The sequence below is a fragment of the Mesoplodon bidens genome, assembly GCF_964165515.1.
Source record: "Mesoplodon bidens genome assembly, chromosome: X".
Taxonomy (NCBI): domain Eukaryota; kingdom Metazoa; phylum Chordata; class Mammalia; order Artiodactyla; family Ziphiidae; genus Mesoplodon; species Mesoplodon bidens.
The window spans coordinates 122,533,693-122,557,668 of NC_138163.1; the positions used below are offsets into that span (position 1 = coordinate 122,533,693).

The 23,976-nt window shown below is 36.7% G+C and overlaps 1 protein-coding gene across 5 annotated transcripts in view; it reads right to left on the reverse strand.

The window, feature by feature from the left end:
- CNKSR2 (connector enhancer of kinase suppressor of Ras 2) overlaps positions 1 to 23,976 on the reverse strand; it is a 254,002-nt gene that overhangs the window by 54,292 nt on the left and 175,734 nt on the right. For all 5 annotated transcript variants that reach the window (XM_081222654.1, XM_081222653.1, XM_081222652.1 and 2 more), the window contains 4 exons: positions 5,420 to 5,468; positions 4,831 to 5,003; positions 2,712 to 2,785; positions 2,346 to 2,417 (listed from right to left, as the gene is read on the reverse strand). In XM_081222654.1, coding sequence (XP_081078780.1) covers positions 2,346 to 2,417; positions 2,712 to 2,785; positions 4,831 to 5,003; positions 5,420 to 5,468 — 368 coding nt within the window. The remainder of the gene's footprint in view (positions 1 to 2,345; positions 2,418 to 2,711; positions 2,786 to 4,830; positions 5,004 to 5,419; positions 5,469 to 23,976) is intronic.

Below are 23,976 nucleotides of genomic sequence, written 5' to 3' on the forward strand. Positions count from 1 at the left end.
TAGGTACATGAAAAGATGCACAACATCGCTAATTATTAGAGAAATGCAAATCAAAACTACAATGAGGTATCACCTCACAGCAGTAGGAATGGCCATCATCAAAACATCTACAAGCAATAAATGCTGGAGAGGGCGTGGAGAAAAGGGAACCCTCCTACACTGTTGGTGGAAATGCAGATTGGTGCAGCCACAATAGAAAACAGTATGGAAGTTCCTTAAAAAACTAAAAATATAGCTATCATATGATACAGAAATCCCACTCCTGGGAATATATCTGGAGAAAACCATAATTCAAAAAGATACATGCACGCCAATGTTCACAGCAGCACTATTTACAATAGCCAAGACATGGGAGCAACCTAAATGTCCATCAACAGATGAATGGATAAAAAAGATGTGGTATATATATACAATGGAATATTACTCAGTTTAAAAAAGAATGAAATAATGCCATTTGCAGCAACTTGGATGGATCTAGAGATTACCATACTAAGTGAAGTAAGTCAGACAAAGACAAATACCATATGATATCACTTATATGTGGAATCTAAAATATGATACAAATGTACTTATTTATAAGGCAGAAACAGACTCACAGACATAGAAAACAAACTTATGGTTACCAAAGGGGAAAGGGGGGATAGATAAACCAGGAGTTTGGGATTAGCAGGTACACACGACTATATATAAAATAGATAAACAACAAGGACCTACTCTATAGCATAGGGAACTATATTCAATATCTTGTAATAAACCATAATGGAAAAGAAAAGAAAATATATAAAACAATCACTTTGCTGTACACCAGAAACTAACACAACATTGTTAATCAATTATATTTCAATAAAAGAAAGGCTCAGTTCTCCTATTAATTATAAAAGATTTTATCAAGTTTTCTCAACACCTTTCTTTGCCCTCTCCTTGTATTCATATCCTTGGTTTGGAAAAATCACGCCTATACTCTGAAGTGTCAAAGAACAAGATTATTTATAAAAGCATATTAAGTGTCCATTTAGCATGTTCAAGCACATTTATGAAGCTCCAAAATTTTGTGCTTAAAAATATCTGAACACTAACTCTTTAGAGATATACAAAGCAAGTTATATGGCGTGAGAACCCAAAGTATATAAAAGGAATACATATTGAAAGCAAACACTTATATAGCACTTACAATTTAGCAGGTACTGTTCTAGGCCCTTTACGTGTTCTTATTTGCTCCTCATAGAAGTTCTATGGATGGAGATGGTTATTATCTCCATTTTTTTTTTTTTTTTTTTTTTTTTTTTTTCTTTTTGTGGTATGCGGGCCTCTCACTGTTGTGGCCTCTCCCGTTGCGGAGCACAGGCTCCGGACGCGCAGGCCCAGCGGCCACGGCTCACGGGCCCAGCCGCTCCGCGGCATATGGGATCCTCCCAGACCGGGGCACGAACCCGTATCCCCTGCATCGGCAGGCGGACTCTCAACCACTGCGCCACCAGGGAGGCCCTCCATTTTTTAAAAAGAGTTAATACCTGACAGAGAGAGGTTAAGTTCTATATCCAAGGTCACACAGCTACTAAGTGGGACGGCTGGAATTTGGACAGCCTGGTTCCAAAGCTCATACTCTTAACCACTATGCTATTCTGTGTCTTCCTAACTGTTGGCACATCATATATGTAACATGCACTGCCTACTGAGGACCTGTGAAGGGGAAAATTTTGAATCTTAAATCCAATTTCTACAAATCTAGAAAAGGGAAAGGAGAAAGGAAAGAAAAAGGAAGAAAGGCTCAAACTCATAAGAGCCAAAATGGAAACAAGAAGCAGTATGTTGTAGATAATGAAAAAATATATATCCAGATTTTCCCAGAGCCACCAAATAACCACGTGCCATCTAATCACTTGGCTGCACAATCCTGTCCAGTGATAGAAGAAAGGTGACAGAGAGATACACCAACTATGCCTATGCCTGAACTATTGAGAACTATTGAGATGGATATTCTGTCATAAATACTCAGCACTTGGAAAAGTCAGCTTTTTTTGTGGGTATCCTTTTTTCCTCACTTGGGAATAAATTTGAAGACATATTCTTGAAATGGACTTAAAAAATTTTTTTTTCTACAGTGGATTTTTTTTTGGCCTATATATGGATTCTGGCACATTTTTGGTAAACTTGACGAAAAGTTTTGACTTTTTAAAATGCCATTCTTTAAAATTAGGTAGGGCTACATGGAGCTATGGCTGGGTCCATTTTATTTTAAACTTATCTAGAAACTTCAGTGACATTATTCTCTAGGCATTGATGTGGAAAACAGAATTCTAAGCCTAACTGACTTTCTAAGTATTTTGAAATTTAAGTAACTTTACCTGTTCATATCATCAAGATGCTCAGCAGCAAAATAAAAGCTTTTGATTTTAGGATGACAGGCTTTGAATGCACTGCAAAAGGAAACAGAGTACATTTATTTATTTCAAATTGGGAAATAAGTTAGAACCAAACACTTTTTATGGATAAAAATTACCTCAGATCTAATCTGAGTTCACATATATAATGCTTCTGCCGTGATGACAGAAATGAGTGAAAAATTCGATTTTCTGCCCACAAAACTGCTTTCTTATTACCTCAATTTGAAAGCATTAGACAAGTAACCTATAATTTAAAAGCTAGAAATTAAAAAAACCCACAAAACTACCCTTCCTTTCTCTCCCTCGCCCCAAATAAACTCAACTTACTATTTCTTGCGGCATTCACTGGCTCTATCAATTTTAAATTCAGGCAGACTGATGAATCCTTCTGCTTTTTCATCCTAAAGAGGCAACACTCTTGTTTAGGGTATTATATACAAAGGTTTGAAGCTGGTGCTACTATATAACTATGCCTTAAATATCTATACTAATAAATCAGTTCAGTTAATCCTTTAAATTAGACATTTTAGAGATCAGAATTTCAGTCTTACTTGTTATAGTCCATTAAATTGAAGGTATATTTTGAACATTTAGAATAGTACAAATTAAAATACATATAGAAATGTTTAAAAATCCTTTTTATACTAAAATAAAGATAGAAAAAATTTTAATTCTCAAAGTGAAACCTGTTTTATAAGTAATTTTTCCCTCAGAATGTATATACACATTTATAACATATAAAATAACTGTAGTCCACATTTACAATTCAATTTTCTACCATTTTAAATGTTCAGATATAAAATGTAGGGACATTTACTAATTCAATTCCTTTTCTGTCTCCAAAAAACATCTCTTAAACCTGAATTAAATAATTATTTTGTGTACTCAAGATTTTACAAATGAAGAGATTAATTTGATTTTCAAATATCTGACTTGGTTTACATGTTATATATACATAAAAGTCATGTTTCACTTGGAAAACTGAATGAAATCCATAAAATGCCCCCCCTAATGTGGGATGGGAATACAAGACAGGAGAATTATCTAAAATCTTACATCAGATGCAAGTTATTACAACTAGGCTAAGATTATTTTTGGCTAAACCCTTTAAATGTTGTTGTCCCTTTCATGTTCATGAGCCAACTCCTCAGACTTTTAGTCCTAAACTTTGATCTGTGCTGTACCAGTTCATGGCTCCTTATATATCAAGTTCAAGAGACATCATACTCCCATCTGCCAACTCAAAGAAAAAGAATAGGGGTTCTCAATTCTTTTAGTGTGTGTGTGTGTATGTTTATATGTAAAACTTAATAAAATTTGATGCTAATGATAGTGACTAAAATGTGTGTGTTATATGCAAGAGCAGTATAACTTCCAATATTTTTCAATATTTGAGCATTTTTTTCTTCCAATCTTAGGGTAAATACAATAGTCTCAAATCTCTTAACTTTGATTTGTGTTAGGTTACCCTTGATGTCTTTAATGTTAAAATTAAAAATTTTGAACAATTTAAAATACTTTTGGGGTACTTATGATCTCCCCATGAAACTTTGAAAGACAGAATAGCATTCAGCAGACAATCTACAAGTGATCTAAAATAAAGAGAAACATAAAGACGTTATGTTTTTATGCTACTTGATTGGCATACAAAAAGTTTTTAGCCAGCACACTACATTAAACCACATACATTTTTATGAAAAAACAAGCTAACAATAGAAATTTTTGTTTAAAAAACTTAAGGTGAACTGATAGATGGCTATGGCAAAGGAAGCAAATGTAGAGTTAAGGGAATATCAAAAAAATAAGGTATACTGTATATCTCTTGTGATATGTGACAGGTTATATAATTACTCTGGATATAAATCTGTTTACTGGAAATGAAACAGGAAATCATAAGAACAATTTGCATGTATTATATACCCTCTCCCTGCTCTCCCTATTGGGCCAAATGAAATGAATGCTTGAAGATTTTTGAAACTAGTCTACTAGTTCATTTATTCCTTAAGAAAAACTGAAACAAATGCAGGTGGTATTAATTTAATTTACTTAACTTACTAAAGGACTTCCTCCCAAAAAAGCAAACAGAAAAAAATTTAAAACTTTGAACAAAAGTAAGACGTTTAAAAATCTTTATCAAATTTCCACGTATAATCCTTCTGAGTAAGCTATTGCTTGAATTAGTTTGGTATTTTTAATTAGATATACAGAATTTTACTATACATTATCTGTATTTCAAATATGTTGCTACATTAGAATAATTGAGACAACTGCCTTTCCAGAACCCCACAATGCAACCATTTTAAGAAGGCAGACTGAAAAATAACCAGCAGAAGTCTCCTGAATTAGCCTTAAGGTGATTATATGATTTTAAAATGTAAGTCTCAAAACGATGATTCTTTTGGTTAAAGATAAAATGAATGAGAAAACAAAATGTGCTTTGTCTTACCTCCTCATTAATATACCAATATAGGGATGCATCCTTTAGGACAAACCAGTATTTCTTCCATTTTTGTGAAAAATAACTCTTCGCATCTTTCTTTTTCCAAAGCCAGCCCTCACAGTCACCACGGCCAAGATCTTTGCAAGAAATTCGTCTTTTGCTCTTGCCGGCTATAGGACCTAAAGATAATAGCGGGTAAAAATGCTGTTTAAATTTTGTATAGGTGTGAAGGTAGAAGATTAATCTGTAGATTATAAAAATAAGTGTGGATACTTAACCTTAAAAATTCTTATTTTCTCATTGTATCAGAATAAAAAACTATGGAAAATTTTAATACCTTTTCGCCCACATGAGTGACATACAATTTAATCCGAAGTGCGTGATCCCAGTCTGAAAACTTGTTGAGACCATGTGTTGCAAAAGGTACCTTGTATCATAATTGACCTGAAGGAGAAGCCGGTCTTGGTAGCTCTTGTGCTAGGGGGTTGTTCTCTTCTAAACCACACTGGGCTCAGGCAAGAGAGGATGGATGAACTGTGCTGGTGATTATCCCAGTGCAAACTAAGCAGCTAAATGTTTCATTTCCTTTTCTTACCTTTGTTTTTCTTCTTTGATTTGTGCTGCAGAGAAGACTGCTGAAATGTCTGAAATCAAAGATAGGGAAGAATGTTATTTGATATGCGGGGTGCCATCGGAGTGTCAACAAGCTGCAGAGAACACTCAAAAGCTGAACGGTGACTCTGAACCCCGGTCAGCGAAAGTACCTTCTTTTTCCAAAGACTCAAAACAAATTCATATATATCATGCCGTTAAACTTTCTAATTTCTCATGAAGCAGGAGAGAACAATATTATCTTGGTCTCTATTTTGTAGGCAGAGAAATAGGGACACAAAGCAGGGCTGAAACTAAGGGCTCATACATGCAGAGCACTACCTTCCTTAGGGGTTTATAGTGCTTTCTCAGGCAATATCTCATTTGATTCTCACAAAATCTTATGAAGTTGTCAAGCAAATATGACTATCACTTGTTCCTTTGAATTTCATTATATTCCATAAGCCACCATGAGTTACTGATCTCCTAGGCCCTCCCCCTCAGTTGCTAAATATTTCAGCACTTGAATCAATATTTTCTTCTCACATCTACTTCTGTCTCTATTATGGGGAACTAACCTTCATGTAGGTGATGTCAGTATGTTGGCTTTCTCAGTCCTTCATCTCCAATGTTCTTTACTTCTCCACTCTTCAGCTACCCAGCCCCATGACCCTATGTTTGTTACTCTTAAGCATACTCCAACAACTGCCTCCATTATCTCCGTTTTACATAGTGTAATACCTCCAACCCAGCAATTTTTAGAAAATCTTCACTGAGGCATCCAATTTATTGACTTTACCACCTTTTGTGCCTTTATTTCTCTTCTTCCACTTGCTTTCCATGGGACATCATTATAACATTTCCTTGAGCTATATACTTCCTACATCATACTTGCCTAGCTAACAACCATCCCAGTTAAACCCACCTATCAGTCTATTCCACGCTAAGGACCAGAATAGCATAATGTCTTAATAGAAAAACCCACAACTGTATGACTGGTCTAGCTTTCAATTAATGACTATAAATCACTGGTTCCAGTCAGACAGTCTACTAAACTAGATTGTTCACTGGTCTAAATAAGGTTAATTATGTTCACATGATTAGCTAGCTAACAGGGTAGAGAGATAGCATGTGTAATTTTAATTCACAGATAATCCTTCAAAACGAATTTTAGGTAACAGATTCTTCTTCATATCTGTAAGGGGCAATTGGATTTTGTCTACATAAAATTTGCTGGCCTTGGTTTTATAAAGTAAATTCGTATTCTGTGACATACTTCCTTCTTTAGTATCTTTGCTTGTAAAATAACATTCTACTTACATAATAATTTTCATGATTTATATATGGTTTACATAATCCTTAGGAATATAATATTATGGGTGGATATGAGTCCTAAAGATAAGGGTCAGATAATTTGCTGACAGTCAGTGTAACGCAGAAATAATCACCCAATTGTCAAAGCAATATAAATACATATATATGCGGGGTGTGTGTGTGTATAAAACTTTGCAGGATTCATGGCTACAGAAATTCACAATCAATTTTGGAGAGAGAGCATAAAAGATAAAACCCATCATGCTATGTTAATTTTCTTGAGTGCACTTTGCTTCAAAATAATAACTCAGGCTAGTGTGCTTAAGTATAGTTAATTTACATATAGTTATTTTCCCTAAATTGTTTGGCTGTAAAATTACTGATTGGGTATTTTTCCTTTTGTGTTTCCACAAGTAATCATTATAATTTTACAGCTCATTATTTTTAAAAATGACAAAGATGGGGGTGGTTTGTTTTTAGGCAGCTACATGGATAACAGACAGCTCAAAAGAATTGAGTTATATAATGTACTTCCTATGCTTTTTGCACATTATTTCTTAGAACCTGAAGGTCTACTTTAAAATCTACACAAAAACATATTTTATGCTCTCCAGGTTTTCTTTTTTAACAAGATTATCTTTTCTTTCCCTATAAAAATATATTCTCATACTGATAATGATTGCAGATTCTCATACTGATAATGATTGCAGAGTATAATCAGTATACATATTGTTGGAACCTAAGAACTCCTAGGCACACAATACAGATTTATCCATCATTCAAAGAAGCAAAGCTTTAGCTGTCTTTTTAAAATATTGTAAATATTACAACGAAATTCTCTTAAGAGAGACGTCATTATTTTTCCAAGTGATGTGACATTTTCTAAAATGAAAGAGTTAATTGAATTATATGCTTTTGAAAGTAATGGAAAAAACAATGAAAACTACTGTTAAGGAAATAGGTCTCTGTGTAGAAAAGAGTAATATAGCAGTCCTGAGGCTGCTATCTTAGAAAGGTCTGCTTGCAAGGTTGGCCCTTGGCTGACATATGGGAACTTGGCTGGTAAACGGTTCCCTGTACTGACATGAAGCTTCCCTAAGCGATAAGATGATTTTGCCCACCTGGGGACTAAACACTTGCTTTCATTTCAGGAAAGGAAAAGTAGTTGCTAGGCAGAGGGTGCCTATGTAACCAACCCATTAAAATCCTTGGGTACCTGAGTCTTCAATGGGCTCCCCTGGTCAGAGACACTACACACATGTGACTGTATTTTTGCTGCTGGGGAAGTGTGCACTCTGCATGATCTGTCATGAGAAGGAGAGAGCACAGGAAACCTGCACATGGATTTCTCCAGATTTCATGGGTATCTTTTTTTCCTTACTGATCTGGCTGTATACCCTTGCTGCATCACTGTAATAAAATCTTAGCTGTGGGTACAACTATATGTTGAGGTTTCTGAGTCCTAGTGAATCACTGGACGTATGGGTGATTTGGGGACCCCTGAAACATTCATTTTCAAAGATTCCTTAAAAACTTGTATCAGAAATTGCTCATTATTCATACACATAAATAAATCCTGACAGTGAAGGTTTCCTCATGTTATCAGCAAGTATGATTAAATACCTTGAGGTGCAGATTTACAATCTTGTGTAGTCTTTTCTAGTAGAACTGATGGAATTATTCATTCTGAGTGATAGATATTTAATTGTTATCATTTTCCCAGTTTCTAGTGATATCATGAAATATTTAATAAGAGCAAGACATTAAGAACAGATACATGACTACAATGGATAACATAGCAGATCATATAAGGTATTATGACCAACTTAAAAAAGAAAGAGGCCTGGAATCTTTGCTTTAATGATGATGAATGTTTTTCTCATGAGACAGAAAATTTGTAATATATTTTATTTCTGTATTTTTCTTCTTAGTTTCAGATCACCCTTCTTCCAGGTTCATGCTCAAGTATGTCCTTTAGAAGTTCTTTCATAGCAGTCTGTGAGTAGCAAACACTTCTAGACTGTTACGTTTGAAAATATAAAAACCCTTTACTCTTAAATAAAATAATACCTTAGCTGGGTATAGAATTCTGAGTTGAAAATAATTTTCCCTCTGCATTCTGAATATATCACTTTATTTTCTTTTAGCATCTATCATTGCCCTTAAAACATCTGTAGCTAGGGACTTCCTGGTGGCGCAGTGGTTAAGAATCTGCCTGCCAATGCGGGGGACACAGGTTCACACCCTGGTCTGGGAAGATCCCACATGCCGTCGAGCAACTAAGCCCGTGCACCACAGCTACTGAGCCTGCACTCCAGAGCCCGCGAGCCACAGCTACTGAGCCTGCGTGCCACAACTACTGAGGCCCGCATGCCTAGAGCCCATGCTCTGCAACAAGAGAAGTCACTGCAATGAGAAGCCCGTGCACCATGATGAAGAGTAGCCCCCACTCGCCGCAACTAGAGAAAGCCCACGCGCAGCAACAAAGACCTAACACAGCCAAAAAAAAAAAAAGATAAATAAATTAAAAAAAATCTGTAGCTGCTCTGTCATTAGTTATAATTTGTCTTTAGTCTCTCTGTAGCTTTTAAAATATTTTCCTCTTTATCCCTGATATTCTGCAATTGCTCTATGATGTGTCTAGGTTTTAACTGATTTTAATTAATCCCATTTCACATTCATTGTGTTGTACTTGAAGGTGTTATTTCTTCAATTCTGAAAATTCTCAGGTATTATCTCTTCAAAGGGCCTTCTTTACTAGTCTCTCTCTTTTTGTCTCTAGACTTATGTTGGTACCTCTCAATTTATCATCTATGTATCTTTCGTATTTCTGCAATGCTTTTTAGGTGAATTCATTCTGCTGTTTTCCAATTTCCTAATTCTCTCTCTGATTTTATACAGTCTAAAGTATATTTTACCTATAGGGTGTTTATTTCACTGACCATATTTTACACATCCAGGATGTCTAGTTGGTATTAGTGCTTCTGAATATTCAGTGTTCTTAATCATCTTGTTATTATTTCAAATTTTATTTTAAGGGGTTTTCTGGATTTCCCGTAATTTCCATTTACTAAGGAAAGAATCACCTTTATATGAATCAGCGCTCTGGTCAATTGCTGTATCTTTATTCAACCTCCTTATACTCGTGGGTGAGGAAGCTCTGCTTGCCTTCCCAGTTGGTTACACCCAGTGAGTCAATCTTCAGTTTCCTGCCATAGCTGTGGTCCATTTGTTCTCTGATCCCCATTAGAGTAGACTCCCAGTCATTTCTAGCTCTTTCTGGACTCAGAGCCTACCAGGTATATGGCTTTAGTTCCCATTTATTATTGTGTGCAATTTTGTTCTTTCTTCTAGTCCTTGGAGACTAGACCTTGTTTTTGACCATGACTGTATCTTTTTGTGTTTGGGGTACGGGGTGTGTGTGTGTGTGTGTGTGTGTGTGTGTGTGTGTGTGAGACAGAGAGAGAGAGAGAGAGACAGAGAGAGAGAATTCAAAGTATAAGCTCATAAGGCTTACTGACCACCAAAAATTGACTCCTTTTGTAAACATTTGTGAAGGTCCATTCTCTTAAAAAACATATTTTTATCTTTTTTCCTGAATCATCATTCGATAAAATCTTTCTAACACCATCATTAGCACTTTCTGTTTATTGTAGTGAGCATCTGGGTGAAAGTTCTTTGAACTTTCTCCCTAAGAATGTTTACAAACTCTGAGCTTTAGCTACTTATGAATTTATATAGTCAACTGGGATTTCTTGACTGAGCTGCAGGCTGCCTAACTCAACTGATTTAATGTGTACAAAACTGAGCTATGGGCTTTCCTGGTGGAGCAGTGGTTGAGAGTTGGCCTGCCGATGCAGGGGACACGGGTTCGTGCCCCGGTCTGGGAAGATCCCACATGCCGTGGAGCGGCTAGGCCCGTGAGCCATGGCCGCTGAGCCTGGGCGTCCGGAGCCTGTGCTCCGCAACGGGAGAGGCCACAACAGTGAGAGGCCTGCGTACCACACACACACAAAAAAAAACCCAAAACAAAAAAACCCAACTGAGCTCATGATATCCACCACCCATCAAACGAATCTGCTCCTCTCCTAGTCTTCTATACCTTAGTAAATGGCAATTCCATTTCTCCCCACAGTGGCTCACACCCAGAATTCTAGAGTCAATCTTGACTCTTTCCTTTCTCTTATAGCCCATAGTCAATCCACCAGCAAGCTGTATCAGCTCTGTATTCAAAGTATGTTTACAATATGATTTTTTCTTACCATCTCTACTACTACTATCACCTTGGTCTAAGCCGCCATCATCCCTCACCTGCATCACTAAAATATCTCCTCACTGTTCTCCCTTCCTCTGCTCTCACATCTTCTATTTCTAACATAAGAGCCAGAGTGATCCTGTTAAAATATGATCTGATCATGAAAACTCTCCAGTGGCTTCTCATCTCACTCTGAATAAATGCCCAAATCCTTCCACTGACCCTGAAGGCCCTGTATGACCTGGCCCCTGTTACCTTTGCTTCCTGCGCCTACCCTTACTAACTTTGCTACAGCCACACTTGCTGTTCCTAGATTATGCTGAGTGGAGTCCCATCTTAGGGCCTATACCCTTGCTGTTCCCTCTGTCTGAAATGTTTGCTCAGATACTGAAAGCAGCTCTTTTGCCCCTTTCCTGTTTGCCCATTTCTGTTCCCCTTTAACCTTAAAATAACCTAATTATAAGAATGAGATGACTAAGCAATTGAAACTAACTCCTGACCTATGTTCTCCTGAATGCACACCATGCGTTGTCTAACTTGTTGATTCTTTTCCTAGATAAAAAGAAGAAAGAATGAAGAATTAAGCAGTTAAAAAATGACTAGCTCTCTACCCCCAAAAGCTCCCTTAGCAATCCTGCAGTCAGATCATGCAGGCAAGATAACATGTGAAGAAAGAGTCAGCCAGTCTGCACCCAATGGAGAATGATGCAGAACGCAACCTCCTGCCTTGATGATTCACTGAGATTCTTCACCCCCATTTTTCCCTTTAAAAACTGTCATGGCTGACCAGAATCTTCAGAGTTGGTTTCTGGACACGTGTCCACCTTCTCCCCAGATTGCCAGCTTTTCTGATTAAAGCACCTTTCCTTTCTACTGACACTTGCCTCTCGAATTACTGGCTTATGAGCAGCAAGCAGCGGAACCTGGGTTTGGCAGCAATACTCACGTGGCTTACTCCCTTACCTCCTTCAGATCATGAGTCAAATGTTTCCTTTTTAGTAAATTCTTCCCAGGCTTCCCTATCTAAAATTGTTATCCTTATCATCCTCAACACTTACTGCTTTCCTTCCCTGCTTTATTTCTCTCTTAGAACTTAACATTACCCAAAGTACTTATATTTCTTGTTTATTACTCAGCCTTCCCTCCAAATATAAACTACACGAAAGAAGAGGAATTCTGACTGTTTTATGCACTGTTTTATCCTTTGACTAGAACAGGGATTTTAGTACTTCCTCTGTGTAAGACAGAGGAAGTACTAAATAAATACTGGTTGAGTGCATAAAAGTTGAACAAACCACCAGCAAAGAACACAGGATGTAGTCTTAATTAACTGATTGTTTTAACCTGAAGTCCTTCAGCGGGAAATAAACAAGCCAGGTGTCTTTTCTCCAGTAATCCATGTACAGCATATTACTGATGTTCTGTTCTTTAGTAGACTGTTCCTTTTGGTAGATAAGAAAAAATTCCTTTTTATCCAATCTCCTTTAACATTACTTGTAATGAGATTGTTTTAGTGCACTTAACAGTTTAAATTTGAATTCAAGATGTGGCGGGCAAAAGCGCATTAAATGTGTCAAAAGATATTTATGCATATAATTATATGATGAATTATGAATGGATGTGTTGAAATCACAATTCAATCCATAAAAATAGAATGTGCTAAAATAAAAGGCCATTATGAAAGCATTGTTGATCCTCTTCTTAACCATGGCGATGCATGCAACAGTATTGTTTGGCTATAAAAGATTCCTTTTTCAGACAGTTGCCTGAAAAGAGCATTTGTCTTTCATTTTGTCCACAGATGTTCTGTTCAAGCTCTATTCCCCCCTCTTCTGGATGAGGAAGTGAGGGGGAGGGTAATTTGGGTCATTCTTATCCTGAAACTTTCAGAAGCACTTATTTTAATTGTGGAAGAAAATGACAGTTTCTGTGTTACATTTTGAAAGCTCAGCTACTATTAAATTCTTCTCAAGTTGCAAATTGCCACACTTACAGAAAAATTTGCAATCAAAATACTCTCTTGTTGCAATATAGCAACTTCCTCTTACTGTAATTTTCTGCAAAGTTCCAAGATTTCTTCAGTGACTAGTCAAACCAATAGCTTATTTCTTATACATAAGAAAAGGTGCTTAGCAATTTGAAACTCTTGGGACAAATGACAACTATTTCCACATATTTAATCTTTTTAATAAACAAATAAACAAGAGCCTTTGAGATTTAAATATTTCACAAAGAAACGTATTTCCCCTTACTTTCTCATTATTGTGTGTCAGCAGAAAAAGTCTAAATATGAGCAAGTGGGGTAAGATGGTAATGGGAGTAAATAGTATATCAAGAAATCTTCCATTTACGTGAAATAACAGCATAGAACTGAACAAGTTTACTGTTGATGGTGGTCTTGCCATTTTAGTGCACGAGAGAGAAACTCTGCGCTGAACGGGGTGGGGATGAGGCACTGCATGCATGCTGGGTCTTTGAGGGCAGTGGGTGAGCTTGCTCTGGATTCTGTCAATAAAGTTAACCTGACTTTATATTGACTGAAAATGGCTCTACACACACTCAAAATAAGCATGCTTTTAAAAATAACAAGCATGCTAATAAATTATGAGTCAAACAAGAACAAAAAGGCAGTAATTGGGCGGAATTTAGAGAAGGTCAAACTCAGGTTGGGCAGGGTCAATGTTTCATCAAAAGAATATCATGCATATCAGATTCTGAAGGAGGGAGGGAAGTGAATCTTATACAAGATTCCAAAAGGCGATTCCCCTTTCCTATTGGACAGTAAGTGGTAAGGTGGGAAGAAGAGCGATTATAGTGGTGAATGGTTAGGAAGGGTTACAAAAGTCACCATCCTTGGGAAACAGGAACTGTCATTCTTGGATCGTAATAATTATCATTTACTGAGGGCTTATGTGTGAGGCACAGTATTAGGGACTTTTTATAGCAGTTATCAATCTTAATCCTTACAATAAATTTGTTCCGTGGTGATCATTAATGCCATTTCAAAGAGGAGAAAACTGAGAGTAAACAACTTGCTCAGGAGCTCACAGGTAGTGGCAGAGTCAAAGTTCAAACCCAGGTCTATCAACCCCAAAACCCGTTCTAACCACTCTGTGCAATACTGCCTCTCAAGCAAATATGCTGTAGTCATGGTAACCATGGGAGAGAAAAGAAGAGCTGCTTCTGACATGAAGACATCCATTTATGAAAACCTCCCATGTGATATAAGTACACTGCTATGTGGCAAGATTCTATAAAATAAAAAGATATTAGGATGACACTTTTATATTAATGGAGATAATTCAAACCAGTAACATCAATCTCTAATTTTCATGCTTTTGTCGATTTTAATTAGCAAGTTATACTGCTCTGTGGGTTTAAAAAAAAGATTTGCAGTTTTTTTTGGCAACCTTTAATAATATCTTCATGAGAGGAAGGCTCATGTTAACATTTTAATTTTGCAAATGAGATAGGAACTAAGGTACAGACAGGTAATAAGGCTCAGCCAAGTTAGACAAGGATAGGACTGCAATCATATTTTATTCCAAACCTATTAACAGTGTTAATCGAACTCAGCACAATCATAAAACCCTATGTCAATACTGATGAGGAAACCAGTGATCCAAATAAGGCAAGCCTGCCTCTCCACTAATTCTTTACACAGGAGAAATCTCTTGGAGCTGATTCATTGTTATGCAATTTTTCACTTGATCCACTGCTGATTATTATGCAATGCCTTAAAATTACTTGGTTCACTTTCTCAACATGTGGTTTTTAACTACTGCATTAGTTTCTACAAAGGCAGAAACCATCTCCTTAGCTCACCACTCTCTGCTCAACTCCTAACAATGGACCTGACATATGATTTTCTATTGAAAGCATGAATCCAACAGTTAACTGACCACCTATGTGTGCGACAGTGAGGCTATGAGTTATGGCATCTCATATGCAATCTGTCAGCACATCCTGTCCACTCTCCCTTCAAAACATATCCAGAGTCCACGCCCTTCTCACCTCTTCCACTTTAGCACCCAGGGCTAAGCCCCTATCATCTCTCACCTGAATTGGCCAGATCCTATCTTGTCTTCCTGCTTCCACACTACCCCCAGCCACCTCCAGCCTATTCTTAACACACCAGCTGGAGTGATACACTTTGAATGTTTATGTTTCAGCAAGAATGGAATGCACAGTACCAGGAGAACAATACTGTGGTAGTGATCTGGAGACCTGACTTCTAGTTCTCCATATTCCAGCGATATGACTATGGACAAGTCACTGAAACTAATCTTGACCTCAATTTACTCATCTGAAAGACCAGAGACTTGGACCAGATGCTCTTAGAATATCTCACAGAGCACTAACTGTACGTGATCCTGACTTAAAGGGAAAAATGGCTAGTTACCAATGTACACTCAATTACTGATGTTTTAGGAATTATGTATACCTGCAATCAGTGTCAATCTTAACACAATGCTAGATTATTCACTGAAAGGCACTTAGTTTATGCTTAAGCTCCACCATGTATGGAAAGTACTTATCACCAGCCATATTAGATACAGCTATTTTGGGGTGCTTGATTAATGTGTACAACATGAGGCAGAGGCAGAAAGTTCAAATAGGTGAAAAGCAGAACTAGGACAGTGCCTGCTCCTGACACTTCTGTTTGACAAACTGTCGACATCTAGGTGTCAGAGAAATCAGGGTAGGCTTGCCTGTCTTTTATGACAAAGAAACGTTTATGACCAGAAAAAATTGAGAGAACCAGATTTGCCTCCTGAACGCTACTAAATGACAAGGAAATAAATTATATGTAAAAGAAAAGAGAGAAAAAATAATACAAAAGAATCACCTCTAATGAAGAATGTACAAAACCTAAGAATCTCAAATAAAGTCAATGTATATGGCATGATAATTTTGTCAGCAGTTTTATGACAATCAAAATTACTGGAAAATTTTCTGGCTACTGACTTTATGGCTTCATTTTAAATAATCTGAAACTAAAGAGTTTTGGGTCACCTTCATTTCTAGGTTTGTTGCTCTGATAGATTGTACATATTTTCTCATCATGGAATTCTTGCCATGCCATTGTAATTCGTTCCAAGAATGTCAGTTTTTCTCTAAATACCTTTATGGCTAAGAGTATCTTTATCAGGCTCTTATTCTGAGATCTTTGCTCTTATAGAATAGATAAGCTCTCCCAGACAACCACTTCAAATGTTTCTACATCTGCTAGTTTAGCTGCAGTTTTCTTGATCCAGAGATTGTTTTTCCTTAACAGAAAATCTCTCAAAGATAATATTGGATAAAAATCAAAGTTAAGTTTAGAAAGTTTCAAAAGTCACTATATGCAATTCATTTTATAGTAAAATAACTGAGAGATAAATCATACTCTTCCTTCTCTTCCATACTGAACCATCTAGTATGACATGATTTTAAGACTAAAAAAACAAAATTGGTTTTATCTAACAGAAGGGAAAAAAGAACTTGATGGGGAGATTTTTTTAAAAAAATTGTGTTTGCAACAGGAATCAAATCATCATGATGCTGTCAATTTAGATGGCATTTTCCGTAGTCCTCTTTGCAGTGCCATGCTCATTTTGTAAATAAGAAAACTGAGTAAGAGAAAGCAAGCAATTTATGCAAGCTCAGATATGAAAAATTAGATTTCTGCAGGGCCTGAAGTTTGCTGCCACTTCTCCAGAACTCGTTGCCTCAAATGCACCTAGATTAGGGTTTGGCTTGTTCTCAGCCCACTGGTGAGGACATTTTGGTAGTATGGTTGGAGGAAGGATGCTAAGAATATTTGTGCACTACCATAGTGCCAGACACTGTATCAGATACTTTATATACATCATAATCACAGGGAGCCAAAGCTCTTACCCAATTATCAAAATATATATGGGGGGGCACAAGGGAAAAATACAACCTCCTCAAAAATATTTTACTAGCAAACAAAGAAGTGAATTTCACATGGCTGTTTCTTGTACCAGCCATCTGATAAAAATTGAGGACATGATGCTAAAACGCAACTAAGTGAAGGAGATTCAACAACTGGCTAAGATAAGATGGTCTAGGTACATAGCTTTCTGGTACTCTTCCTTAAACAGGGTATGCAAAGAAATTCTTTAAAGAATTGCCTTACGTGTTTTAGCAAGTAGAAACCTCTTTAGGTAAATTAGACATTTTATCCTAATTATTACTTATACTAGTCAATCTTTTTTTTTTTTTTTTTTTTTTTTTAATTCGCGCTGTCTCGGCACACGTACGTGTCACCAGCTCTTTTTTTTTTTTTTTTTTTTTTTTAATTTATGGCTGTGTTGGGTTGGGTCTTCGTTTCTGTGAGAGGGCTTTCTCTAGTTGTGGCAAGTGGGGGCCACTCCTCATCGCGGTGCGCGGGCCTCTCACTATCGCGGCCTCTCTTGTTGCGGAGCACAGGCTCCAGACGCGCAGGCTCACGGGGCCAGCTGCTCCGTGGCATGTGGGATCTTCCCAGACCAGGGCTCGAACCCATGTGTCCGGCATTGGCAGGCGGACGCTCAACCACTGCGCCACCTAGGTAAATTAGACATTTTATCCTAATTATTACTTATACTAGTCAATCTTTTGATTTAAGATAGATAAAAGACAATTTGAAGTTATATTTTCCTATGTGCTCTGGGGAATTAAGTAAGTAGGCTGTGGGGATGATACCTCCATGGAGGTAGGCTGCACCTTGAGTCCACTCCAAATTTATGATCATTTAGAATTTTTCAGTTTACAACTGATCCTCATACAGACTGTCACTAGAATTTTCAAAGCAGGTTTTACCTGGTAGGTGCCTATGGTGCCAACAGAAAAGGAAACCTCAGTGTGGTGGTTATCTACTATGTCAACTTAGCAAAGCTGTAACTATTAATTTCAGAATTCCTCTCCCTATCTGGTGCTAGTTAGGGCTGGCCAATGTAAATTTGTGTGAATTTTGGAGAATACAAGCGAAGCAGCAGCCTTTCTGCCCTGAAGGTCAGCGTAGGGTGCTGGTCACTGCAGCAGTGCACACATACTGCCACTTTTCTGCTGGCTCACCTTGCTGGGATAGGTCAGTAGCCAGGCGTGAAACTCCTTCAGCTCCTCTGAGTCCTGGACCAGGAGCCTATAAATCTCCATGGCAAAGGGCACCAGCTTCGTTTTGAAGTTGGAGGCAGGCTTCCAGTCTGTGCTCATGGATTCTAGTTTGTCTTGCTCTCCCTGGCTTCACATCTAGATTTTCTTCATGACCACTGGCTCTGCTGAGGTTCTTCACCAGCTCCTCAACTGAGTAAGATCTAGTCCTTTACTCCATGCCACTTAGCGCTTCTGCTTCCCTGACTGAACCCTAGCCGATACATTCATTAATGCCCAAAGAGGACAGATGTTCTAGTCCTAGAAGCCTTTCTGACTTGCTCATCAGGAAGCAAATCCCCATCCATGTAAATGAATCCATTTCCTGTCTGTATGGCGTTAAGAATAGTTACTATGTGCCCAGCACAGTGGAACAAACTTTATATACAGTGTATGATTTACTTTTGAATTGCCTGAGTGAATTAAGTATTATTATCCTCTTTCTACTGATGAGAAAATGAGGTTCAGAAATGTGTCTAAGTTCAAACAGCTCATGTTCTATTAACTACAGCATTATTCTTGGCCATCTGAATCTTAGAAAAGACAATTCTTTTCTTTAATGTTGGGCCCTTTTACTTGGAGGTGGTTAGATACAACAGCCATTGTCTCTTGAGGCCACTGTGAATTTATGATAATAAAAGAAAACACAAGAAGGTAAATTATTCTCCTATTCTGAGTTTCAGGAAAGTTTGCATCTAGTTAATCTAAAATTATGTGCATATGAAGAACAGGGATTGAAACACATCTATTTCTCAACATTGCAGATTGTTTTGGGTTCAAGTCTATTAGGATACTGTTTTGGCTTAACCTGGTACTTGTAGAGATGCTAAGAAACAGATTTAGCAGTATTATTTAGAACTGAGACTCTAGGTTGAGCTCATGCACTTGGCCTGCTGCCAGTTGCTGTCTGAGCCAAAAGCCAAAGAAGAATCCCTTGAAGGCTGCAAACAATTTAACATTGTTCTTGGAAGTTATCTTCAAGAAACTAGAATGTAACAGTAGTCAATAATTGTGCCTTAAACTTCATTCTCACATGAGATCTGGGCCAAGAGACTCAGACATGTAGTGTACTACGAGGAATCTTTGGATGAGATTTGGGTATATACAGCAAATCATTAGGCCTATAGTTTTGTAGAATTGGATGGTGCTGAAACCATCCAGGAAGTAATGTATTTTAGGAGTTGAGTGAAGAAGATAATTTGATATAGGTTATGGCCCTTCAATCAGAAGAGGTTTTAAACAGTTCTAGGGGTAAAATAATTTTACCTGGAGTTTCATTAAACCTGAGATGCTTGATGAAGTGAGTTATGGTGGTGAGGTAATATGGGTAGAAGTGATTATGGGAGCAAAAAAGGTCTACTGCCAACAAAACTTGAGGAAATTTTCTGAGGTTATAAAACTGGGAGAGACAGGCCTACAACATGAAAGAGAATGGGGTTTCTTTAACCCCTCTGATCAAGGGCCTCTCATCAGAATTTAGGTTTTATTTTATTTTTTTAGAAGGCAACAAGGAATTTGTAATAAGATTTGAATTTAATAAATTTCAACTTAATAAATTCCAAATTCGATTCTTCTGTGTTCTGTTTTGCATGATGTCTCACTAATTAAGCCAGATTTTGTGTTTTCCTTCCTGGCAGCCATTATCTAACCAGGAACTAGCAGAATGAGGCCCCCTTTGGCTCAAAAATGAAACTGAAAAGGACCGGCTTTACATAATCTGCTTTAGACAGTGTAAGCAGAAACCCCTCTCAAGAGTGAGGGCGTATTAGTGAATCTTTTTGTTTGATTGTATAATGCTTAATTTATTAAACTTAAAAAAATTTATGAAACAACTTTTTCAAACATTTAAGCAATATTTTCACAATTAATAAAATTTATGAATTTTAATCAGTCTCCTAGGAATTCCATTAAGTCACAAGCCCTATACATCAAACATTTTACATGCTGCCAACACTTTAAAGGCACCACAGAACATAACAATAAAAGTCAAATGGATTACTCTTGCACTTAAGCAATATAAAAGTGCAATATGTTTGGTCCTTTTTTCAGTATTTCTGTACTGATTTTTTGGAAGTCTTTTAATGATTAATTAATTTCCTTTCATAGTTATAGGACTATTCAGGTCATCTACTCCATCTTGGGAGAGTTATGTAGCTAGTGGGTTTTGAGGAATTGGTCCATTTCACCTAAACTGTTAAAGTTAAGTGCAGAGAGTCGTTCACAGTGTTTCCTTATTATTCTTTAAATGTCTATGAGGTTTGTAGTGATAACCCCTCTTTCATTCCTTATACTGGTACCTTTAGTCTTCTCTTTTTCCCTTTGTCAGTCTTGCTAGACATTTATCAATTTTTTTTTGATTTTTCAAAAAAATTTACAGCTTTTGATTTTCTCTACTATGTTTTCTGTTTTCAAATTTCATTTCTTCTCTCTATTATCTTCCTTATGCTTGCTTATTTCTTGTTCTTTTTCTAATTTCTTGAGGTGACACCTTTCTCCTTTTCTTTTATTTATTTTTTTGGCCATGCCACATAGCCTGCGGGATCTTAGTTCCCTGACCAGGGATTGAACCCGGGCCCTGGCAGTGAAAACGCTGAGTCCTAACCATTAGACCAACAGGGAAGTCCCTCTCCTTTCCTGAGATAAGTATTTAGTGCTATAGATTTTCCCCTAAGCATATGTTGTGTTTTCATCTTCATTCAGGTCAATTTTCCTTGAGATTTCCTCTTTTATCTATGGATTATTTTAAAATGCGTTCTTTAATTTCCAAGAGGTTGGAGACTTACTTTTTAATTGTTATTGATCTCCAGTTTGATTCCATTATGGTTAGATAACATATTTTGTATGATTTCAGTTCTTTTAAAATTAAGGTTTATCTTATGACCTAAGATATGGTCTATCCTGATGACTGTCCCATGCACACTTGAAAACAATGTGTATTCTGATGTTTTGGGGAGTCAGATACCGTTGGTGGGTAGTCGTTCAGCACTCTATACCCTTGCTGAGTTTTTGTTTAGTGGCTCTATGAATTACTGAGAGGGGTGTTCAAGACTTCAACTATAATTATAGATTTGTCAGTTTCTCTTTTCAGTTCTGTTGGACTTTGCTTCTAGTATTTTGAATCTCTTAATGCATATACATTTAAGATGCATATAAGATTTAAGATGCATAAAAAATTTAACATTTTTATGCCTTCTTAGTGAAAAGATGCTTTTTACACCTGTTGCAGTGGAGGAGGAGCATGATTTTTTTTAATGGTTTTCACTAAAATAACTATTAGCATAAATGGGTCAGGAAACACAAGTGAATTTTCCTCCTAGACTTCTTCATGGACTTGCATTCTATAAAACTGTTTCATATTTATAGACAAGAAAAGCCAAGATTTCATTCCTTCTACTTTTTAAAACCACATAACTGTATTTAAGGCAGTGGGTCTCAACAAGTTTTGATTGTGACCCTCTTAGGTCAGTAGGCCCTGTGGTCCATTTGTCCCTACTTTCCAATGGAAAATTAACTAGGTGATACCAATAAAATATGACTGTAAGTACTGTAGGGTATGGATAATTCATAGTACCATTTTAAGAAAATCTGGGTAATGTGAATTACAACATGCTAGAAGGTAAAGCAAGCAACCTAAAGCAAACTAAAGTCAATAGTCTAATGATAATTTATAATTAAAAAAAGCAACTGAAAACTATAGGTAACTTAAAAAAATCCTGATGATGTACCAATATAGCATTCCTCCTGAAAACTGTGGGAACCAGAACCATCTACACTTGGGCTTGTGCAATAAGAGCACAACTGTACTGTTGGTTGCATGGATACTAGGCATCTTGGAAAAATAGTGAATTAGAATATTCAGTAAACTCTACTAATGCATTATTTTATGATTATTCAATTTATAACCTTTTAAAATCATTTAGTAGGTTACTAATAAGCAATATCTAGTCACAAGTGAAAATTAAAGTCTGTGAAATTATGTGTTATTTGCCCATAAGAATCAAAGGAAGGACTGCCATTTCTGCATAAAGCCTCAGTCACCAGGAGCCGTTTCCTAAGGACAGCCCAATAGTTTGAGAATCACCACTCTAGTGAAGTGCTCCAATGGGAAACACTTGTCACAGTCCAGGCTGTTCCCATGTAGGCTTTGCCAGTGCTACTATGAATTTGGCATCAACACTCTAGAAATAGTGAAGTCACCCACAGGAACCAGAGAATACATATGATATGAATACAATAATATTTAGAATGGATATCTGCATGCACCCCGGTGAGGAGAAACATCATGCCACACTGTACCATGGCTGTCATCTAGGTGAGTAAAGTCAAAGCATGGAGAAAGTGGTTATTATAAACAATTGTTAGCTCAGAGATGGTTATCTAGCCACTGGAACTAACTGCCCTCTTATTTTAGCTACATTGATCCTGAAACAATGCAGCTAAGACAGGCCTATATTAGACAAACCAATCTTTATAACTGTAGATAAATTTAATTATAAATGTTTATAGGCTGACAATATAGCATATTTTTCATCTTTGTGATAATAATAGCTCTGGCTTCTCTAATAGATGGTAAAATCCTTATGAGTAGACATGGCTTTATTCATCTAAAAATGTGAGTTTTGGAGTCAGACTGCTTGTACTCATATTTCAAGTCTGCTACTTTCTGGCTGTGTGACCATGAGCAAGGTAAACTCTGTGTTTCAGTTCTTCAAAATAGATATAATAATAGTAGCAACCTCAGTAGGTCAATTTGAAGGTTCAATGAGATAACGTATGTAAGTTCTTAGCATAGGAACTTAGTAAGCAATAGGTAAATGTTAGCTATTATTAGTAGTAGCAGTGGCAATATTATTATTATTTATATATATTCCACAGCACTTATTGGGCCTTAAAGATAGTTGGCACTACTAGAATTGCTGTTGACTTTCTGCTAAATTATGTTATTTTTTGAGGGGCAATTTGAAACACTTCGGCTAAATGATAAATACTTCTACATATTTAATTTTTAAATAAACAAACAAAAGACTTTGAGATTTAAATATTTCACAAAGAAAAGTATTTTCCCTTTCTCATTATTGTGTGTAGGCAGAGAAAAAGTCTAAACATGAGTAAGTGGGGTAAGATGGTAATGGGAGTAAATATTAAATCAAGAAATCTTCCATTTACATGAAATAACAGCATAGAATTGAACAAGTTTACTGTTGAGGGTAGTCTTGCCCATCTGGTGTATGAGAGAGAAACTCTGCCAATGTTCAAATCCCAGCTCCACCACTTAACTACTTATTGTTAGTGCCTCAGCTTCCTAATCTGTAAAATGGGGATAATACCAGCACCTTTCCTCATAGGTGTTTTACGAGGATTAAGTGAGTTAAAATTTGCAAATTACTTAGAATAGTGTCCGTTTCATAATGTTTATTTACTTGTTAAATTTTTTAAAATAAGATGTCTCTTAACAGCTCTCCACCTCCTTCCTCCAGAAGCTCCACCAAAAATCCTTTCACAATTTGATGGAAATGGCTAAGAGTACTTATCAGAAGTGAAATAGTAACTGAGTGTTTGCAGTTATATCCTAAATAACTAAGACAAGCCACGCACATGTTGGAATGTTATAAAACAAATCATCCAGATTTTTTAACACCTACTCAAAATCTGTTTTAAATAAGCCACCTAAAATCACATTATTCAGTTTATGAAAGTGTACCTGCATGTTGCCTAGATCCATTATCAAATTTTACTTTTCTGGCTTCTCAGCATGTAGATTTAAAATAAATTATTATTTTGTTTATGGATTTAGTTCAGCAGCTTTAATGTGAGAGCAAGGTGTCATAGGTATATCATATTAAGCAAAAAAAAAG